The 23,713-nt window shown below is 46.0% G+C and overlaps 1 protein-coding gene across 1 annotated transcript; it reads left to right on the top strand.

Moving 5' to 3' along the window:
* The first annotated feature begins 3,413 nt into the window (after positions 1-3,413).
* LOC138849890 (uncharacterized) lies at positions 3,414-4,385 on the top strand. The gene has a single exon (XM_070074944.1). It carries the CDS (start codon positions 3,414-3,416, stop codon positions 4,383-4,385), a length of 972 nt encoding a protein of 323 aa, XP_069931045.1.
* Positions 4,386-23,713: the final 19,328 nt, after the last annotated feature.

The following is a 23,713-nucleotide window of genomic DNA, read 5'->3' as shown; positions in this document are numbered from 1 at the left end:
AGAGCAAAGACTTGAACGTATGTTTGCGCATGAACTTTCATAGCAGTAGTAATTACAGAAGGCAGTAGAAACCCAAATGCTCATCCGTGGGTGAATGGATAAACAAACTGCGCTACAGGCACGTGACACAGTATTATTTGGCCTTAAACAAGAAGCTCCGATACGTGCTACAGCATGGATAAACCTTGGGGTAGTCCACTAAGTGAAATCAGTCAGTCACAAACGGGCAACTACTCTGTGGCTCCACCCACTAGAGCGGCCAAGTCCACAGAGGCAGAATGAGTGGCTATTGCCGGAGGTTAGGAGAGAGAAAGTGGGAAGGGGACACACCTCCAGCTGTGCAAGAAGAAATGAGCTCTGGGGACAGATGGTGGTGACAGTGGCAGCACAGCAATGGAAATACAACTAATGCCACTGAAGTGCCCACTTAAAAATGCTTAAGACTGGGGCCAGTGCTTTGGCAGAGCAGATTAGACCTCCACCTGAGGTGCCCGCATCCCATATGGGCATCAGTTTGAGTCCCGGCTGCTCCACTTCCAATCCAGCTCCCTGCTGATGACTTGGGAAGGCAGCAGAGGATGGCTCAATGCTTGGGCCTGCACCCACATGGGAGACCAGGGAGACGTCTCCGGCTCTCAGCTTCAGATTGGCTCAGCTCCAGCCATTGCAGCCATTTGGGGAGTGAACCAATTGATGGACGATCTGTGTGTGTGTGTGTGTGTCTTCCTCATTTTGTATCTAATTGCTTCTCAAATAAATAAATCTTTAAAAAATGGCTAAGGCTGTAAATTTTATGTTATGTGTATTTTACCACAATTTCAAAGAAACACAATGGTTGGTGGAAAAGGATGAAATAAAATTGTAGACCTATAGAGAGATACCACTTGCATACATTTCAAACTATATTCACATAAGTGGCGTCACACAAAAATGGTCCAATAGGAAGTGCAGGAGTCGCTGTCTGCAGCAAAGCAACCATTGCCCTGGAGAAAGCAGTGGGCCTCAGCTGTTCAGAACTCTGGAAACTGCCGGGACACTTACAAGAGCTAGTGGAGCAGGAGCTGAAGCCAGAGGCTGTTCTGAGAGAGCAGGACATGAGATCCAGCATCGTCACTCACTCCTCCACCCCACTGTCACTGAGGAGTAGCTACAGTATCCCTGATGTAGAGCTGTAGGGCACAATGGGAACTTCTCCACCCCACTGTCACTGTGGAGTAGCTACGGTATCCCTGATGTAGAGCTGTAGGGCGCAATGGGAACTTCTCCAGAACATCTGGAATCGTGTGCTCTGGTGGCTCCAGTGGTGCCCTTGTGGACTGGCAGATGCTTGCCTTGGCTTTCGCCCTCCGGCTGCAAGTGGTCCTCTCCAGCAACATTCGTGGGTGTTTAAAAAGTCAGTGCCCTTTTTTGTTTTTTTTTTTTTTTTTTTTTTTTTACTCTTTTTGGAGATGGTGAAGACAAGCTGTGTCCGTTCATTAGCTGACAGAGAAGATAACAGGACAAAAATATCAGTTAGCACACACATACTATTTGTTGAACTCTTTACTTAGTGTAGGGTTAACCTTCTGTGTATAAAGTTAATTGAGAATAGACCATAGTAGAAAATAAGAATGGGAACAGGTGAGGGTGGAGGAAGAAGGGCAGGAAGAATCATTGTGTTCCTAAATTTGCATTTATGAAATGCATGAAGTTTAGATGTTCCTTAACTGATTTAATGTTTACATTAGAATCAAAACCAGAAAACCTGTTAACCTATAAATAGCTCTTGCTAAATATGGAATTAAAATATAAAATTTTCCTTATTCCACCAGAAATAAAAAGAGTTTACATAGAAAGAGGGAGAGATAGAGATAGAGGTAGATAGAGACAGAAAGGGGGGGGGGGAGAGTCTTCCTTCCTCTGGTTCACTCCACAAATGGCCACAGTGGCCAAGATTGAGCCAGGTCATGGCACGCCCTGAAGGACCTACACACCTCCCACCAAGCCCGATTCCTAAACATGATAGTTAGATTAAGTTATGACTTTGGGCTTTAAAAGTCTGCATGAGTATGGGAACCAAATCATATTCAAACCATAGCAGGGAAGCTTCTGTATTGTAGAACATGAAATATATTTCTATCTTGGATAAAATATCCTACTAACTTATTTATTCAACATTTTTGACAAACTTCTCTCTGCCAGATACATACAAGAGTACTTCAAAAAGTCCATTGGAAAACAGAACTAAGAGAAAATATATTTTGTTGCAAACATTTTTGAAATCTGTTCCTTTTTATTCATCATATGCTTTTTCCATGGACTTTTTTGAAGACTCCATGTGTGCATGTATTTAACTTTCTAACACATTAATCTCATATAAGAATAGCTACTCCTGCTAGTTTTTTGTTTCCATTTGCCTGGCATATCTTTTTCTAGCCCTTTACTTTCAGTCTATGTGTATCTTTGTGAAGTGAGTTTCTTGTAGGCAGCATACACTGGGTCTTAGTTTTTTGTATTCATTCACTCAACCTAAGCCTTTTGACTGGAGAATTTAATCCATTTACATTCCAGGTTCATCCTGATAGATAAGAACTAAGAGCTGTCGACAATTTCATTGCTTGGTTGCTGACTTTGCCTGCTGAGTTAGTGAAGTCAGTCGTGTCATGTGTTCCCTTGATGTTTAATTCTAATGTAACTCTCAGGATTGGAAGAGGAGCAACTGGGACTAGAACCAGCGCCCATATGGGATGCCAGCACCACAGGCAGAGGCTTAGCCCACTGCACCACAGTGCTGGCCCCTAATACAAATATTTCATCACTCAGTGGTGTCTCAAATTTCATGTAGGCTTTCTTCATTCTCTTGAATTCTTTGCTTTTATTGTTGTCTGATTTGATTAGTAAATCCATCGTATTTGATTATATAAAAGTTCTTTAAAAATTTCATGGAAATGGAATCCTTAGATAAGTTTATTTTGGTGTAAAAACTTTTGAAATCCATGCCTGTTTTTTCATAACATGGATTTTCCAAAAACTTTGAAATTCACACACACACACACACACACATATATATATATCTCCTCACTATGAACAAATGTACATAAATTCATTGTCCTTTTCTTTTGTCTGTTTCTCAATGGATAATTCCCCATATTTAATGATTTGCAAGAGCCCTTTGAATTTTAATTAACTCTGCCATATTAGATAATTTTTCTAGTTCTTCATCTTTTAACATTATATATATCTTCATTTTAACTTTTATTAATCCAAATTTTCCAACTTACCAATTTTTCCTTTGTAATTTTTGGTGTTCTCTACCCCTCAATTTATTATAAAATGCCATTTTCAGCTACTGTCTTTACAGATTATAGTTTTGTATTGTAAATCATGTATAATTTACATGTAACAAAATGTACAGATCTTAAGAGCAGGGTCAGATGGCGTCACAAATGCACACATCTGCGACCAGAACAACAGCAGAAAACCCCCAGCACCCAGAAAGTTCCCGACCCCCAGCACCCAGGAAGTTCCCGACCCCCCAGCACCCAGGAAGTTCTCAACCCCCAGCACCCAGGAAGGTCCCGACCCCCAGCACCCAGGAAGTTCCCAACCCCCCAGCACCCAGGAAGTTCTCAACCCCCAGCACCCAGGAAGGTCCCAACCCCCAGTACCCAGGAAGTTCCCGACCCCAGTACCCAGGAAGTTCTCAACCCCCAGTACCCAGGAAGTTCCCGACCCCCAGCACCCAGGAAGTTCCCAACCCCCAGCACCCAGGAAGGTCCCGACCCCCCAGCACCCAGGAAGGTCCCGACCCCCAGCACCCAGGAAGTTCCCGACCCCAGTACCCAGGAAGTTCCCAACCCCCCAGCACCCAGGAAGTTCTCAACCCCCAGCACCCAGGAAGTTCCCAACCCCCAGTACCCAGGAAGTTCCCGACCCCAGTACCCAGGAAGTTCTCAACCCCCAACACCCAGGAAGTTCCCGACCCCCAGCACCCAGGAAGTTCCCAACCCCCAGCACCCAGGAAGGTCCCGACCCCCCAGCACCCAGGAAGGTCCCGACCCACCAGCACCCAGGAAGTTCCCGACCCCCCAGCACCCAGGAAGTTCCCGACCCCCAGCACCCAGAAAGTTCCCGACCCCCCAGCACCCAGGAAGTTCCCAACCCCAGCACCCAGAAAGTTCCCAACCCCCAGCACCCAGGAAGTTCTCAACCCCCCAGCACCCAGGAAGTTCCCAACCCCCAACACCCAGGAAGTTCCCAACCCCCCAACACCCAGGAAGTTCCCAACCCCAGCACCCAGGAAGTTCCCAACCCCAGCACCCAGGAAGTTCCCGGCTGTCCCCTCTGAACCATCTGCCTCCGAGCTCTGCTTTTCATGCAGCAGTCTTCAGACTTCTCTCACCTGAGACTATGGCTTGGCCTGTTCTTCAATTTTTCTACCTAGAATTATGGAAAACATACTCTGTTGATTGTAGCTTTTTTCACTTAGCATAAGGTTTTTTAGTTTGTAAAATGTTGTTGTATGTATTGCTACCTCCCTTCCCTTGTATTTATGGATAGTATTCCACCATATAAATATAAACCTCTTTTCTTGGTGAACATGCTATTTTTTCAATTTCTAGCCAGTCCACGTACCACTGTGTGAATGTTCTTATACAAACTTGTTACAAACACGCTTCCTTACTTGTTGTATGAATGCCTGGAACTCTGACCTCTGGCTGATGGGGGGGCAGGTTTTGTTTCTTTTTTAAAAATTTGCATAAGAAACTTGCAAGCTATTTTCCACGGTGGCAATACCAGCCTACAATTCATTATCAACTGATCATTTAGTGTTCTCAGTTTCTAATGCTAGCCATCATATGACTGTTGAGAACACTGTCATTTTAATTTGCATCTCTGGGGGCGAGCGCCATGGTTAATCCTCCAGCTGTGGCGCCAGCATCCTATATGGGCACTGGTTCTAGTCTTGGCTGTTCCTCTTCCAATCCAGCTCTCTGCTGTGGCCTGGGAAAGCAGTAGAAGATGGCCCAAGTCTTTGGGCCCCTGCACCCACGTGGGAAACCTAGAAGAAGTTCCTGGCTCCTGGCTTTGGATCAGTGCAGCTCCGGCCATTGCCACCATTTGGGGAGTGAACCAGCAGATGGAAGACCTCTCTCTCTCTCTCTCACTGTCTGTAACTCTACCTCTCAAATAAATAAATAAAACATTAAAAAAAAACTAAAAACAAATTTGCATCTCTGAGGGTTAACAATGCCAATGCCAATCATTTTTTGTTTTGTTTTGTTTTGTTTTTTTAACTGTAACTCTGCCTTTCAAATAAATAAAATATTAAAGAAAAAGAGTTTTCCAAAATTATTGGCATTCGCCAACTCTGATCTTATTTAGACAAGGTCATAGTTACAGAGAGGCAGAGAGAGAGAGAGAGATCATTCATCCACTGGTTCACTCCCCAAATGGCTGCAACAGCTGGAGCTGTGCTTATCCAAAGCCTGGAGCCAGGAGCTTCTTCTGGGTCTCCTATGCGGGTGCAGGGGCCCAAGGATTTAGGTTATTTTCCACTGCTTTCCCAGGCCATAGCAGAGAGCTGGATCAGAAGTGGAGCAGCCGGGACTTGAACTGGCGTGCATATGGGATGCCGGCACTACAGGCAGCAGCTTTACCCACTAAGCCACAGTGTCAGCCCCATTGGAAAACTCTTAATAATCACTGACATTTTTAAGTGTCTGTTCAATTCTTCATTTTAATTACAGTGTTTCCTTACTATGTAACATGCTACATATATTACATTATGGTTATATCATATATATAACATAACTTATATAAAAATACACATACATACTCTAGATCCAGGCCCCTTGTCAGATATGGGTATTGTGAATATTTTCTTTCAGTCTATAGTTGCACTTTTCTTCTTTTTTTTGAAAATTATTGTCAAAGGTCTCTGAACAGCAGTTTAAGATTGCTGAATCCATCTGATCGAGAGTTCCTACTACGCGCAGGTGCAGGCACACACATGCGCAGCTACACTTCTGCCACAAGCTGTCCTCAGGACCTCAAAGACATTTTCCTTTCCTATCCAGTCTGTAGCTACAGCTGTCAGAGATGACAACTCATGGCTAATCAAAAGATGAATATCGGGCCGGCGCCGCGGCTCACTAGGCTAATCCTCCGCCTTGCGGCACCGGTACACCGGGTTCTAGTCCTGGTTGGGGCGCCGGATTCTGTCCCAGTTGCCCCTCTTCCAGGCCAGCTCTCTGCTGTGGCCAGGGAGTGCAGTGGAGGATGGCCCAGGTGCTTGGGCCCTGCACCCCATGGGAGACCAGGAAAAGCACCTGGCTCCTGGCTCCTGCCATCGGATCAGCGCGGTGCGCCGGTCGCAGCGCGCCAGCCGCGGCGGCCATTGGAGGGTGAACCAACGGCAAAGGAAGACCTTTCTCTCTGTCTCTCTCTCTCACTGTCCACTCTGCCTGTCCAAAAAAAAAAAAAAAAAAAAAAAAAAAAAAGACAAAAGATGAGTATCAACCACATAAAAAACAAACACAAAAACACACCATATACTCATTGTTATGCAACACAGTATTTTAGAACTCATAGCCCTTCTCATTCTGAGCTCCCACAAACCCAAAGGTGTTTCTAAAATGAAGATTATACCATATACATACTGAAAGGAGAAGTGTTTCTTGTTTTTATTTTATTTTATTTTTTGACAGGCAGAGTGGACAGTGAGAGAGAGACAGAGAGAAAGGTCTTCCTATTCTGTTGGTTCACTCCCCAGTGGCTGCTGTGGCTGGCACATCTCACTGATCCGAAGCCAGGAGTCAGGTGCTTTTCCTGGTCTCCCATGCAGGTGTAGGGCCCAAGCACTTGGGCCATCCTCCATTGCACTCCCTGGCCACAGCAGAGAGCTGGCCTGGAAGAGGGGCAACCGGGACAGAATCCAGCACCCCGACCGGGACTAGAACCCGGTGTGCCGGTGCCGCAGGCAGAGGATTAGCCTAGTGAGCCGCGGCACCCGCCGAGAAGTGTTTCTTAAATTCTCCCTTAAAACCCATCAACTCCTTGCCAGCCGAGGCTTGACACACATACATCAGCACTCTTGCCAGCTGTAGACCAGTTTGGTCAGGGCAGTGATTTGGTTTGAGCTAACCAAAGGTGGAGTCAGCTCTCCAAGAGTGCATTTCCACTGCAGTTTCTCCCCTTTTGGGGGCCTGGAGAAAGGAGTTGCTAACACAGCCAAGTCACACAGAGGTGTGTACACAGAGGTGAAGGGCAGACATTAGCCAAGGGCACCCGCCATCTTCACGGAGAGCACCCGCAGCGTCCAGCCTGCCCTGGGCAGCATCTGCTTTGCTGCCACCAGGTCTCTGGAGTGGCTACATTTCCCCATCTCCCCCCTCCACTCCTTAGAAACATAACGCCAGGGCCTCCCTCCGCCAGGAGGACTTGGCCCCTCTCAAGCTTATTGATTGGAACTCAGTGGAAACTTTTTTGATTCACTTCTTTTAAAAGGAAAGAAAAACACTCAGGCACAGCTGCAAAAAAAAAAAAAAAAAAAAAAAAAAAGCAACCAAACTTAAATTCTGTTCTGGGTTCGTGCCAGGTTAGAGAGAACAATTTCAAATTCTTCAGAAGCTGCCAGAACTCTAGCCAGGAGTTTGCTCTGACTCAGCTCTCTGCAGGAAAGACATGTTGCAATAGCTGATTCATCAATAAATGCTCCTTGGCCAAGAGAAGTTGCAGAGACACCTCTGACCCCACTTGGCTCCGACCGGGAAAGGGACGCTTGCGGTCATGGTAGACCACAACTCCCACAACTCAGGACGTCTTGAATTGCTCATAGAACGGCAACTGCACTTGTCATCTTCACACCTGGATATAGATTAATCCCAAAGGCTTCAAACAGTAACAGATGTTTAGGGAAAAGCACAATTTAGAAAATGTCAGATCACCAGATGCTTCTCTTTCCATGATGAATCCACATCAATTTTTTTCACTAGATAATGTCAGCGTCGATCCAAAACACATATTGTAAGAACTGAAAACATAATGGCGCCCTGGTGAGGGCAATGACAACGACTGGTTTGTTCTTTGAGCTCTCCTCTGAGCTCTGAAATGTAGAGGCAGTTGAGCCGCAGTACCCAGGATGGAGGACATAGATTTCAAAGACCCCTTGGCCACAGTCATGCGAACCCAAATTCTTGAATCATCTGGCCCCTTCTATGACCGACGTAGCATTTGCATATAATCCACACATGTTCTTTTGTACTTCAAATCCTCTCTAGATTATTTGGATTACCTAATACAATGCAAATGCTGTGTAAAAAAATTATTGTTATACTGTATTGTTTAGGGTATGATGATGGGGGAAGTCTGTATATGCTTGGTACAGATGTATCCCCTACCCCAAATTTTTTTTAAGATTTCTTTTATTTATTTGAAAGTCAGAGTGACAGAGAGAGAAAAAGAGATCTTCCAAACACTGGTCACCCTCCCTCCCAAATGGCCCCAATTTGGGGGGGGGGGGGCTAAGCAAGGTGGAAGCCAGGACCCTAGAATTCCATCCAGGTTCCCGCGTGGGACCCCAAGGCCCAAGCATTTGGTCCACCTTCTTTGCTTTCCCAGGCATATGAGCAGGGAGCGGGATCAGAAGTGGAGCAGTCAGGACTCTTACTGGTGTTTTCATATGAGATGCCAGGGTTGCTCCACAACACCAGCCCTTCACCAAATATTCTCTCTCCGTGGTTGGTTGAATCACAGGTGTGAGGCTCACAGACACAGAAAACTGACTATATCCTTATTTTCCAAGAGAAATGCTTTAAAATTCAAAACAGCTGAGAGACAACTGGGGTTCTTCTTAAGGTGTATTATATATCACTATAACTTATCACCTGTTTTAATTATGACACAAGGCATCAAGTTTGCTTGTTTGTTGACTTTCATGATTCATATTTGTAATCAGTGAAGAGACACATATTAATCACCAGCGACATCTTTGTGGAGTGATGGAAGTTCTGTAGTGACAGGAAGAACCGACAGAAACCTTCACAAAAGCAACCAAAACGATGACAAAAGTCTTAAAAATCAACTTTTGCAGAGCTCTAGGACCTACTGAAAGGTGTGCACTTATTCAAGAAATCCTGTGAGTGTCTGTAAGCACAGGGCCTTTGCAACCTTCGCTTGTGCACAGGAGCCTTGGACGCCAGCAGCCCTGATGCCGTTGGAACGACAGAATTGACTCGGGACATCTGCAAAGCTCCCATCTCAGAATCAGTGTCACTGCTCGACTCCACCCAGAGCCCACTCTGCCTGGAGAGCCCCAGAACATTTGCTGGAAGCAAACCTTTGGCTGTTGTGCAGCGTCTCGGCTGTCTGAGGCTGTGAGATGTCCATGGGAGTTCTCAGATGCGCTTTTTCCTGTGGGTGTAGGGTGTAGAAGGACATGCGCATGCGTACACCTGTGTCACTCCCTGGGGGCATCCGAGAGGACCCCAGCCTCCCATCTGAGGCTGGCCTTCTGGCCCTGCACAGATCAGTAGTGAAAGTTAAGACGGAGCATGGAAGAGATGATCTCTCTCTCTCTCTCGCTCTCTCTCTCTCGCTCTCTCTCTCTCTCTCTCTCTCACACACACACACACTCACAGCCTTCAGCAAGGGGTGGAAGACTTAATGGTTCAAGGCGGGTTAGAAAATCTCTGGCCAACTGTTAGTTGACTATTTTTTACTTATTTTATTCGAAGGGCAGATTTACAGAGAGAGAAAAAGAGAGAGAGAGAGAGAGAGAGAGAGAGAGAGAGAGAGAGAGAGAGGTCTTCCATCTGCTGGTTCACTTCCCAGATGGCCACAATGGCCTGAGCTGTGCCTATCCAAAGCCTGGAGCCAGGAGCTTCTTCCGAGTCTCCCATGCTGGTGCAGGGGCCCAAAGACTTGGGCCATCTTCTGCTTTCCCAGGCCATAGCAGAGAGCTGGATTGCAAGAGGAGTAGCAGGGACTAGAACTGGTGCCCATGGGGGATGCCGGCACTGCAGGCGGTGGCTTTGCCCGCTACACCACAGCACCGGCCCCTGTTAGTTGACTATTAAACTAACCAAGCAGAGGCTCAGTGTCTTGCCACCACAGAGCACACAGATTTATAGAACAGAAGATACAGACTGAACAGCCTTTCTCCAAAATGCTTGGGACCAGAAGTGTTTTGGATTTCAGATTTTGGAATATTTGTGTGCACTTACTGAGCTGTCTTGGAACTGGGGCTCCAGTTGAACGTGAAACTCACATATGTCTCATACATCCCTCTACAAGGAGCCTGGGGTCACTTCACGCAGCATTGTTTGTGTGGCTGTGTTTTCACCGCACTCAGCAACAGGAGATGAGCTGTAGCTTTGTGTCAGCACTCAGAAAGTGTTTGGACTTCAGAGCATTTCAGATTACGGATCCTCAGATGAGGGGTACTTAACCCGTTACTGCTAAACAAACAGCCGCAGCAGTGACCCCTGGAGTGGTGGTGGGTGGAACGGGAACTCCAGAGTTGGCACACCGAACACCCAAAATGCTCAATTTGGTAGAGAAAAAGTGTAACATACGCAGAGACACCGGAGAGTAAGATACGCAAGAAGGAAAGCGCAGTCAATATAAAAAGTTCTTACAGGGTCTACAAGAATAAATCCACTACATCAGTTACTCTAAGTGTCCTAAAAACCAAAGAACCGAAGGAAACCAAGTCTAGAACATTAAAGTTGGTTTAACTTCTGAAAATCATCGTCACGCACTACGTTAACAGAATAAAGAACAAGGACCACATGATCATCTTAACAGGCGTAGAAAATGCATTTGAAGAATGAAGTGCTCTCTCTTGATAAAAATACCCAACAAACCAGAAGTAAAAGCATCTTTCTTTGCTTGATAAAGGACATCCATGAAACACAGCTAACTCCACAGGTGAGTACTTCACAGAACTGAAAAATAAGCTTGTTTTGATGAGCAAAAATGTGGAAATTACGCAGTTTCTCACAGTATGAATTTGCCATGGACTTTTGGAATCACTCTGGTGTATCAGAAAGGTCCTTCCCCAAGCTCAGGAAAAGCAGTGTCCATTCTTGCTGCAGCTTTTAAAGATTGTTCTGGAAGCTCTACCCCGAGAAATGAGGTCAGATAAAGAAATGAAAGGCATCAAATTGGAAAAAAAGAAGTGAAATGAACTCTTCTTGCAGGAGACATGATGTTGTATGCAGAAAAACTTAAGGTAGCAACTAAAAATTATTAGCACAAATAAATGAATCCAGACACAAGATTTTTAAAAATCTGTTGTACCTCTGAACCAATACAAGGAACTATCCGAAAATGAAATTAAGAAAATAAGTCCATATTTTCTTATAATATTTATAATAGCGTCAAAAAGGATAAAATACTTAGGAATAAATTTAACAAAATAAATAGGAGACTTTTATACCGAAAACTATAAATCATTGTTGAAAGAAATTAAAGATCTAAATAAGCTTCATGGATCAAAGGACATACTATTGTTAAAAATATCAATATTCCCTAAATTAATCTACAGAGTCATCATAATCTCTATCAAAAATCCAGCTGGCTTTTGGCAGAAATTGACAAGCTGATCCTAAAATTTATGCGGGTAGAAACCAGAATGACCAAACAATTTTAGCAAGCAAAACAATGTTGGAGAACTCACACTCCCCAATTTCACAACTTGCTATAATGTCAGCATAATCAAGATAGAGTGGAACTGGCATACGGATACACAAATAAATGAATGGAATGGAATTGAGACTACAAAAATAAACCTTTGCCTTTATGGTCAATTGATTTTTGACACAGATGTCAAGACAATTTAATGGAGAAAGAATAGTCTTTTCAATGAATTGTGTTGGGACCACTAGATACCCATAGGCCAAAAAATGAAGTTGTAGCCCTTTTTAATATAACACACACACACTCAAAATGCATCACAAATCTAAATATAAAAGTTTAAATCTTAGAAGAAAACAAAGGAGTAAATCTTTGTAACCTTACAATAGGCCATCCTTTCTTAGATGTAAATTCAAAACTAAGAAAAACAAAAGTAGAAAATAGGTAAATTGACTTCACTGGAAGCAGAACCATTTGCTGCATAGGATACGTCAAGGAAGTGCAAGGTCACCCACAGAATGGGAGGGAACATTTGCAATTCATACCTGATACACCTGACAAGAGACTTTATCCAGAATACGTAGAGTCTGCAATGCATAAGCCAATGAAAAAGTGAATCAGAGACTTGAGTAGACGTTTTTCAGAAAAGATGTAAGACTGCCTAGTAGGCACCTGAAAATATCCTGCACATTGCTAGTCATCAGGGCAATGCAAATCACACAGACCTATTGCTGCCCACCCACTAGGTCGGCTATAAGCATAAGGATACACATAAAAAAGGTTGGCGGTGCCAGCACTGTGGCGCAGTAGGTTAATCCTCTGCCTGCGGTGCCGGCAGCCCATATGGGCGCTGGTTCTAGCCCTGGCTGCTCCTCTTCCAATCCAGCTCTCTGCTGTGGCCTGGGAAAGCAGTGGAAGATGGCCCAAGTGCTTGGGCCCCTGCACTTGAGTGGGAGACCAGGAAGAAGTTCCTGCCTCCAAGCTTCCAATCTGCACAGTTCTGGCTGCTGCAGGGAGTGAAACAGCAGATGGAAGACCTCTCTCTGTCTACGTTTCCTCTCACTGTCTATAACTCTACCTCTCAAATAAATAAATATTTTTTTTTAAATTTTAAAAAAATATTGGCAAGAATGTAGGGAAATTGGAATCCTCATCATTTTCAGGTAGGGCTGTAAAATGGTGCAGCCATTTTTGGAAACACTCTGATGGTTGCTAAAAATGTTAGAGAGTTGCCATGTCCAGCAATGCTATCCCAGGTATCCCAGGGAACAGAACAACGGCCGGCCCCTCAGAGATGCCCACCTTGTAATTCCTGGAAACTGTCACCACGCTACATCACCTGGCAAAAGGCACTCTGCATGTGTGATTAAGTTAACTGCCTGGCAGTGCAGAGACAAACCTGGTATCTGTATGGGCCGCTGCTCTCCATCGAAGGAGGCAGAGACATCAGAGCCAGAGACGGCCACGGTGGAAGCAGAGCGGTTACATATGTGACAACAGAAGCAGAAATCAGGAGGAGAGGTAAAAAAGGCCATGGCTGGCGTAAGCCAAGGAACACAGGTGCCGCTAGAGGCTGGACAGGCTTGTCCAGTGCTTCCAAACAATAGCGGCACTGCTGGCCTCTGGATTGTAGCTCACTGGAACGATGATAGGTTAATAAACTCATATTGTCTTAAGCCACAAAGTTTATGGTCAGCAACGGAAGATAAACACAATAACTAAGAGAAATGAAAACATTTCTCACAAAACTTGTGTGCAAATGCTAACACAAAAATGTACACACAGGGACCAGGATTGCAGCACAATAGGTTAAGCCTTTGCTTGCGACACCAGTATCTCATGTAGGAGTCCCGGTTCAAGTCCCAGCTGCTCTACTTCTAATCCAGCTCCCTGCTAATGTGCCTGGGAAGCAGGGGAAGATGACCCAAGTGCTTGGGCCCCTGTCATCCATATCGGATACGGAGGGAGTTCCTGCCTCCTGACTTCAGCCTGGTACAGCCTTGGGTATTGTAACAATTTAAGGAGTGAACCAGTGGATGAAAGATTCTCTCTCTCTCTCTCTCTCTCTCTCTCTCTCTCTTTCTCTCTTTCCCCCTGTCACTCCACCTTTCAAATAAAGAAATCTTTTTTTTAATACAAATAAAATAAAACCTGTAATGTTTTCAACAGCATTTTTCACCGTAATCAAAACGTGAAACCAATGCAGACGTCCACCAGCAGATGAGCAGATTAACAAAAGGTGGCGTAGCTAAACACTGCGATGTTATTTGCAATAAAAATGATCGAAGTATTGATACATTTTACTACATGGATACATTTTGAAAACATTATGTTTAAGGAGAAAAGTCAGTAGATATTTTCAAGAAATGGACAGAACTGGAAAAATCTATAGTGGGAGAATGAGGAGTGACTACTAACAGCTACAGAATTTCATTTTGGAATGATTTTCTTCCTAAGTTATATAGTGATAATGTTTGTACAACTCTGTGCTGCTAAAATACACTGAAGTATACACACTAAGTGGTTGAGTTTTCATATGTGAATTATTTCTTAATTATACCTATGACAGACCACAGATGCACACTTCACTCTGCTTGACAATGAAGTAATTCAAACATACAGGAAAACATAAAGTGTTGGCTTTTAGCTCTCAATTGGTTTTTGGTTTTATACTAAGCATAGCTAACCCCAGAGTGAATGCCAAGTTAGTTGAATTATTTATTCCCTCAACAAAATGATTGCCTGCCTGTGTCATACCTTGGTTGGGCTATGATTTATGGATACCAATGGAATAGACCAGTGAGCTTACCAATTATCTTTATGCTGTTCATACAAGCACAGAGGGTCTGCTGTTTAACCCTCAACCAATTTATCTCAAATAAGCCAAGCTTTATAACTTCTACCATTCCTTATGTAATAAAGCAAGCCTTATTGGTCAACCTATAAATATATTCTTATAGATGATTGTCTTATAGATATAGACAATGCCTTATAATAGAGCTTTAAAGATTATTCCAGGTTTGTTTACTTATAAAAGTTTTGGCCAGCTGTAGTTAATTGTACAGATTAATCTCTATACACACACTCTCTTCAGTTATGCCAAAGTATTTCAAACAGGGTGGAACAATATTGATCAAATGCTTACATACAGAAATATATCACTGGATTGATAATATGCCTGAGATGTTGAAGGAGTTAAGAGAGTGATTGACACCTTGTTTCCTATGCCAAAGAAGTTCTTTCCAAGGAGACAGACAGAAGAATATTTCAGGGCCCAGATCCAGAGACAATCACCCAGGTTATGCCTTAGGCTCTAAAAGACCTCTTTGGCTGTCATATGAAAAACTGATGGAAATGGGAGAAATTGGGCACAGGGAGACCGAGTGGGAAGATATTCCAATAATCTAGGTCAAAGAGGTTGCTGCTTTTAGACCAAGATGAAGAGGGAAGGAGAAAAGGAAGTCGAGATATATTTAGCATAGAGACTCACCAGGGCTTGGTTGCTTCTCATTGCAGGGAGGGAAGCAAGGGGAGGTGTTGGGATGACTTCAGTCATTCTAAGATGAGCAACTGGTGGGCTGAGGTGCTATTTCCTGAAATGGGAAACACTGGAGGAAGAGCCGTCAGAAGGAAGCGATTGAGAGTTTAATTTTGGGTGAACAAGTCTGAAGGGGCTGCAGCTATGGACGTTTGCAATTGGCTATGCAGGGAAGGAGATCAGAACATGGGGCGGGGCTGGAGTCATAAACTAGTGCTGTGAGAGGCTCTCAATGAAAACTTACATTGGGGCAGATTTTGGCTGCTGCTTTTTTATTCTCTGCTGTGCTTTGTAAACCACATAATATAGTCCCTGAAGGGTTCAAGGAATCAGTATTTTTACTTCCTTAATTTTTAGCATGCTAAAATTTAAAAATTGGGGTTGGTGCTATGGCGTAGCGGATTAAGCCTCCGCCTACATGTAGTGCTGACATCCCATGTGGGTGCCAGTTAGAGTCTCAGCTGCTTCACTTACAATCCAGCTCCCTGATAGTTAGTGCACCCGGGGAAGCAGCTGAAGATGGCTCCAAGTTCTCGGGCCCCTGCACCCACGTGGGAGACCCGGGTGGAGCTCCTGGCTCCTGGCGTCAGTTTGGTTCAGCCCCAGCTTGTTGTGGCCATTTGGGGAGTGAACCAGCAGATGGAAGACCTCTCTGTCTTTCCTTCTCTTGTGTTTCTCCTTCTCTCTCTCTGTAACTCGACCCTTCATATAAACAAAATTAAGATCATGATGTGTTGCTAAGGACAGAGTGTAATTGAAATAAAAACTTTCTTCATACTTTATGTTTCTGTATGCAGATATATGTATACGGGTGGATGGACACACATGCCAGCTCTCTGGGCAGATATTTTTGTTTTGGTCATTGGGGTATACCCATTGCCTAGAATGGTATGTAGCAGATACCCTGTGAACATCAGTTGATGGATAAATACGTGGGCATGAGTGTATGTGCACTTTCACTGGACTGTGATACAAAAATTGCTTTTACCACGTTGCTTTGAGATAATTTCAGACTGAAAGAAAATTTGCAAGTCAAAGAATTCCAAGAAACATTTTATTCTTCACCCAGATTCTTCCAAACTTCACATTTTTTAAAAGATTTTATTTATTTATTTGAGAGGCAGAGTTACAGACAGAGAGAGGGAGAGACAGAGAGAAAGGTCTTCCATCTGCTGGTTCACTCCCTAAGTGGCCACTTGAAGCCAGGAGCCGGGAGCTTCTTCCGGGTCTCCCATGCATGGGAAAGGGCCCAAGCACTTGGCCATCTTCTACTGCTTTCCCAGGCCACAATAAGAGTGCTGGACCAGAAGAGGAGCAGGAGGACACAAACCATTGCTCACAGGGGATGCCAGCAACGTAGGCGGAGGATTAACCTAGTGCACCACAGTGGTGGTCCCCACACTTAACATTTTAATGCAGTTACCTTCCTTCTCTCAGTGTATGTCTGTGTACACCACACATACACACATTTTTCTGACCCATTAAACAATTGCAGACATAATGCCCCTTTACCCCAAGTCAGTATTTATATCTTTTTTTTTTTTTTTTGACAGGCAGAGTGGACAGTGAGAGAGAGACAGAGAGAACGGTCTTCCTTTGCTGTTGGTTTACCCTGCAGTGGCCACTCTGGCGGTGTGCTGCGGCCAGCACACCACGCAGATCCGAAGGCAGGAGCCAGGTACTTATCCTGGTCTCCCATGGGGTGCAGGGCCCAAGCACTTGGGCCATCCTCCACTGCACTCCCGGGCCACAGCAGAGAGCTGGCCTGGAAGAGGAGCAACTGGGACAGAATCCGGCGCCCCAACCAGGACTAGAACCTGGGGTGCCGGGGCCGCAAGGCAGAGGATTAGCCTAGTGAGCCGCGGCGCCGGCAGTATTTATATCTTTAAAACAAGAATTTACACTTGTAACAACAAAACCTGGTTACCAAAACCAAGAAGTCAGCATTGCAATAGTACTATTATCTGGTCTACAGACTGTATTGGGATTTCTGACATTTGTCCCAGTAATGTCAGTTATAACCAAAAAAAGCCAAGGTCACAGGTTGCATTCGTCTGCGAGGTCTCTTCCATCTTTACACATCTGGGGCTGTTCTTGAATTTTTCTTTCTATAAAAGACGTCGATCACTGTGGGCCAGGATAATGAACATCCTCTCCTGATAGCTCCCGCTTGGTGAATAGTTGGAGTCTAAACCCCGCCCCCCCTTGGTCTGCTGTCAGGGGGAAGTCATCCGAAAAACAGGCTCCCTCTGGCAGGCATGGGGAGTGACTGCCGAATCCTAGCAGGGCGTAGCATGGAGGAAAGGAAGGGCGCCACAGTTTGAATGCATTGCCCAGAGTTTGGGGGTTGGAAACGTTACCCCCAAAGCCGTGGCGTTGGGAGGCGGGGCCTGATAAGAGATTATTACACCCCGAGGGTTCTGCTCTCACGAACATGTTACTGCGGGTCTCACTGGGATGGGAAGGCTTACTACAGAAGCCAACCTGACTGATGCTCTTTTGCTCCCTTGCTCTCCCCTTCTCTCGCCATTCTGCCTTTGGCCAAGGGTGACACAGGCGAAGACCCTCACTAGACCCCAGGGGCACACTCTTGAACTTCCCGGCCTCCAGAAACAGGGTCAAGTACACTTGGTTTGCTTATAAATTACGCATGCCCAGATAGTCTGCTACAGCAACCCAGAGTGGACTAAGACAGATGGGAACTTCTCTGTCGCTTCATTTGCATTCTGAGTGCAAAGGAGAACCATTGTCAGGTTAATGAGGTTAAGGACACCTCTGTGTTAGAGTCTGGAATGAAGGCCGGGCTGACCTGAGCAGGTGGATTTCACTGAAGAAGACAGAACCGCTTTTCTGTATCTTCACAGGGTGACGCCCACACTCTGGCATAACCCTCTGGTGGCTGGTGCTCTGAGGAACACAAGAGCCTGAGACCTGAGACAGGCAAACCAGAAGCGACTCTGGCCGCACCTGGTACTGAGAAAGAAGTGCCACCCCACCCCCCCAGGAAGCTTTCAGGCTCTGGATTAACCTTGGCGCCTGCCCACAGGGGTCAGGTGCGCTGCTGTCCACTGCCGTGTGGCAGCAAGAAGCGACAGCAGTGACAAGGACGACAGAATTCCAGGGTTTTCCAGCGAGAAGCTCACTCGGCCCGTGCTAGCCCCATTTTGGACTGCTCAGATTCCCAGGCCTTCTTGAGTTATCAAGAGAAGCATGGATCCTCACAGGGAAAACGCTTACCTATCTGGGCGACAGGGCTCGCAAGGAGCCAGCTCTAATGTGCGTTGTGACACACCTGAATAAGCACAGGTTTGCATTTTCATGGTGAACTGCCGGAACCAGACCTGCTGGTCCCAGGTTGTTTTCCAGTTTAGGGGCTGGGTGGGTGGGGGATCTCCTGGGGAGAGAAGAGAGAATGAAGACAGCTCAGGGCTGAGCCCGAGGGAGCCAACTCTGTAGAGCCAAGCAGAAAAGGAGCTGTCAATAGGAAAGGCACCTTCACAGAGCAAAATGAAGAACTCGGAGCGTGCAGGTCACACCCCAAGGAAGAGGTTTCAAGAAGGCAGAAATGCTGACACGGGATTGACATCTATCTGGGTTTGCATCCCAGAGAGGAGAAATAATGACAACGCATTGACTTCATCATTTTCTGTGTCTGATTGTATTGTAGAGCTGTGGATGTCTATGGCAGCAGCTAACGGTCTATGAGGATCTCCCAGAAACCCACTTGCTCTATACCAGGATACCAGGAAGAGGAGAAGCTAGGAAAAGAGGCAGAGGCCAAGAGAGCTCCTGGACAGCAGCCACCCTGGCCAAGCTCCTGCAGCAGGAACCTTGCTACTGCCCCCTCTCTGCACACGCCTTCCAACCACCCCAGGTGCTCAGCCACTCATGGCGGTTCATTTTTCCTGGAGGGCACACCTGCCTGGCCAAGGTTAAATTGCAGACCTTCTCCTGGGGTGCAAATGGGTGGAGAGAAGCAGATGTGGTTCATCCATGTCTGGACAGATGCTGCATGTTCTGGGACCCACAAGGCAGAGGGTCCAGGCGCCTAAACAGGAAAGCACGGGCTGAGGGAGACTGTATGTCAGGGGACTGGGTAGATCCCCACATGGAACAAATCCTACACACTGCTAGCACACCCCTGGGGATCAAACAATGGATCTTTCCTCAATGGTCAGTGGGATGAGCTGGACTTGTAGGTTAATTCAGCAGTGTCTTATGTCAAGATCCTAGAAGCAGGCCCTGAGATGCGGTTTCATCCGTTTTCTCTCCCTCTCCCTCTCCCTCTCCCTCTCCCTCTCCCTCTCCCTCTCCCTCTCCCTCTCCCTCTCCCTCTCCCTCTCCCTCTCCCTCTCCCTCTCCCTCTCCCTCTCCCTCTCCCTCTCCCTCTCCCTCTGGTTTAAGACAACCAGTAGAGGCATGGGGAAGGGGAGAAAGGAGTGAAGGGTTAAGAGGAGGTCCCACAGGAGCTGAGTTTGATTTCTTCCTGCAGAGGGCAGGCCAAGGGGGCAGGAAGGCTGGAGTACTGATACTGCTGCATTCACTGGTCAGCATCGGGGCTGTCACGGATGAGAAGTCCAGGAGTGGATGCTCCCAAGCACTCCCAGGTTCCAGTGAGCCCAGAGGCAGCAGAGTTGAGGGTGGTCTTCAGATGACGAAGCTGGTCGGGCAGGAAGCATGGGGGGAATCACTGTGCAGGAAAATGGAAAAGCAGGGCTGGGCGTTTTCCTTGCAGTTAAGACCCTACTTGGGATGCCCGCATAGCACTTCAAAGAACCTGGGGTCAAGTCCTGGCGCCCCTCCAGGCTCCAGCTTCCTGCTAATGGTCACCCAGGGAGGCAGCAGGCGTTGGCTCCAATGGTTGGGTGCCTGCCACTCATCTGAGAGACCCAGGCTGAGTTCTTGTCTCCTGGCTTCCCCCTGGCCCAGCCCCAGCCGTAGTGGGAACCAGCAGAGGGGAGCTGCCTCTCTTTCCATCTCTCTGTCTCTCTGTCCCTTTGCCTTTCAAATAAGTAAAATTTACTAATTAATTTAAAAAGGAAAATAGCTAAGGAACCAAGTGTGGTTGGAACAGAGGGAGATTCACCCACAAAACCTGCCTGGGAGTGCTTGGGAAGGGAGAATGACCTCTATCCGCAAACATGGCAATGTGTCTTCACGGTTCTAGCGAGGCATCCCTGGGCTCCTCCTCTGAGCCATTTCTGATGCAATTGTTCAGTTCCTGCAGGTTTTGAGCGATTTTCCCAGAGCGTCTTTTTTCTACCAACCTTCATCCATGTTCCTCTATGCCTCCGCCTCCTCTTTCCAATGCTATGCCTCCTTCCCCCTTTCTTCTCTTGCTTCCTTTCAGGGTTTCTCCTCTTAGTCTTTCTTCCTTTGAAGTGCTTTCAGGATTTCAACGCCATGTTCTTGCCCTGAGCTGCCCATGCTACTCTGTAGACCATGGTTCTGACACTGAACACTCATTGAGGTGGAAAGGGCAATCAGCATAAGATTGGAAACATTTTACAGTAAATTTGAACTTATTTAATGGAGACAAAAACCCTTCAGTTACTGATGGATTAATAACTGACTCCAAAATCTCATTTAAACTCTTTGTGGTTTAATAACCTGATGGTTTCACTGAAACTATAACATTTACTTTAAAAAAAATTAATAAAGATGTGGACATTTAGCTTAGGAGTTAAAATGTCAGTTGGGACATGCATGTCGCACACCAGAACGGCTGAATTCAATTCTCAGCTCTGGCTCCTAACTCCAGCTTCCTGCTAATGCAGGCCCCTGGGAGGCATCAGTGATGGCCCAAGTACTTGAGTTCCTGCCACCCACAAGAAAGACCTGGATTGAGTTTGGCCCATGAGGGGTCGTTGCAGGCATTGAAGGAGTAAACAGTGAGTGAGAGTGCTCTCTCTCTCAAATAAATGAATATTCATTCTAAACCTATGCTGGCTAAATGCTTTGTGATACAATTCTACTCCTACAGCTATCTGTTTATGTGCTGATGGTTTTCTGTTTCTTTCAGACGTATTACTATGTGAAAATGTTTGGTGAGCCTGTCTTCTTAACCAAGTAGTATCTCAGTTTGTTTTCTATTGCTGATACTAACGCGAAGCCACAGAGTGGTTAAGCTTTGAAAAAGGAGATTTATTTTGATTCATGTTTCTGGTTCAAAGTCCAGGGATGCCTCTGGACATGGCCTTCCTGCTGGCAACTCGGGGTATCCCATGGTGAGAGACAAGAGCACTTCTCTCTCTCTCTCTCTCAACCCACGGGCACTCAATCATGAGGGTTCCACCCTCATGACCCCATCTACTCCCAATTACTTCCTGAAGGCCCTGCCTCTAACTGCGTGGATTAACCCTCCACCCACACCACAGAAATGACATTCTAACACACTACTGGGAGAAGTAAACCACATTCAAACCGTAGCCCGTAGAGCTTCCAACATACTTTGAAAGGCTAATGGACACTGGTTGAAGATCGGAGATGCTGCTCCCACATGCACTCACACAAACTTGAGAAGAGATGAGTAGTTGCCACTACTTCCTGTTCTCATTAATTCCTGTCTCTGCCTTAAATCCATCCCTATTAAAAATGCAGCAGGAAGAGTGAGTATATTTGAAGCTCTTACCATAACAGTTACACAGGAGGCATTAGCAACCTCCTCCAAATTAGAGTCTAGAGAACTGATTCATGAAACCTAATGAGGCAATCAAAAATATGGACTTGCTTTCTCTCTGAAGATACTATGAATCACAAAATAACCAATACTTACACTCACACTCTCAACAATTAGCTTTAGGAATCAGTGGGTAAAAGTAACACAAATTCTTGATTTATTTATTTTTGTACCATGATCTACACTTTGAGCTTGGAAGATATTTTTATTTCCCCCATATGAATATACAGCTAAAAATGAAATAATTATAAGTGATAACAACTAAATGAATACTCTGGAGAGGTCTTGGATACATAAGACATGGATGTAGGCCTTGAGGTGCTTAAACACTAAGAAAATGAAGCAGACATTCATGAAATAAAGTGAGAGTCATGAAAACGCCAGAGTGAAAAACAATATTGAGGATCCGTAACACATCCAACTCAAAGAGTCAGCGTAACCATCTGGGAATCTCACCTGAGGCTGGCGCCGGGCCCAGGCTAACACAGGCTGTCCTGAGCACTGGCTCCACATTTACTGAAGCTGGAAGAGGCGCACCCTCTCTTCCTGAAACTGCTACTTTCCTCTGATTTTCTCAGGCCGTTTGCAACAGAGTGCTACCAGGAGCTGCTGACCTTGAGTGCCGGAGCCTTTATTTCAATGGCTTCCTAGTCCAAGTTCACAGACACTTGGACTTGACCTTTTTTCTGGTACCACTTTTCCCCTAGCAAGGCGTGGAGGGGCACCCGGTAAAGACATGGGTTTTAGGAAGGATGGAGAGACAAGATTCATGAAAGAGAGAACTGGATGTCAAGTGCAGCACAAGGAGGCACATGGTGCCCCTTCTCGCATCGTGCCAAGAAGCACTGTTTTAGAGAGGGAGCCCTACACATCTGTTCCCCCAGAAAGCGGCCTCCCTGGCTTCTTAGAGTGAGAGCCACACAGCATAGGCTGTAAGGAATAATCCGAGAGGACGCTGCCACCAGCCATGTGCCTGCAAGCTCCAGCTGTAGAAGAAGCTGTCGGAGAACATCGTGTGTGCACCTGGAGACCCTGTGAGAGCCCGGACTCCGGCTGCCTCGTCCACAGGAAGGGGCACGGTTCCGCGGGCAGCTGTGTTTGGTTCTATCACTGCAGGACAGGGAGCCCAGGTCCCAGTGAGCCCACAGCTCGGCAGGTTATCTTCCAGCACTCACTGGGCCATTCTCCTTGCATTCAGGAGGAAGCAGTGCATGGTTGGCACTAGGGAGATGTTGGCCGAAAGACAGAAAACATCAGTTAGAAAAGAGGACTAAGATCAAAAGCTGTGTGCTACAACTGGGCTCTAATGAATAACAATGCATCAATACTTAGATATAGAGGAGAATAGGGCACTACTATTTAAAAGAAATAATGGGGGCCGGTGCTGTGGTGCAATGGGTTAACACCCTGGCCTAAAGCGCCAGCATCCTATACGGGCACCAGTTCGAGTCCCGGCTACTCCACTTCTGATCCAGCTCTCTGCTATGGCCTGGGAAAGCAGTGGAGGATGGCCCAAGTCCTTGGGCCCCTGCACCCACGTGGGAGACCCGGAGAAGGCTCCTGGCTTCTGGCTTTGGACCAGCCCAGCTACAGCCATTGCAGCCAATTGGGGAGTGAACCATTGGATGGAAGACCTCTCTCTCTCTCTGCCTCTCCTCTGTATAATTCTTTCAAATAAATAAAATAAATCATTCAAAAAAAGAAATAATGAGGAGACACTTCATAGCTTCATCAATGAGGGCAAAAACGAGTGCTCTATCCATGTTTTAACCCCTAGCAGCCAACATGCTGCATGCTAACAAAAGCTCCCGGGGTATTAAACGAAGACAGCTCCAGGGTCACTCAGGGCCATTTTGCTTTCCTCTGCCACATGTGAC

Source organism: Oryctolagus cuniculus, chromosome 5, assembly GCF_964237555.1.
Source record: "Oryctolagus cuniculus chromosome 5, mOryCun1.1, whole genome shotgun sequence".
NCBI classification, from domain to species: Eukaryota; Metazoa; Chordata; class Mammalia; order Lagomorpha; family Leporidae; genus Oryctolagus; species Oryctolagus cuniculus.
The sequence above is the reverse complement of the archived record's forward strand: the minus strand, read 5'-3'. Positions and strand labels throughout refer to the sequence as shown.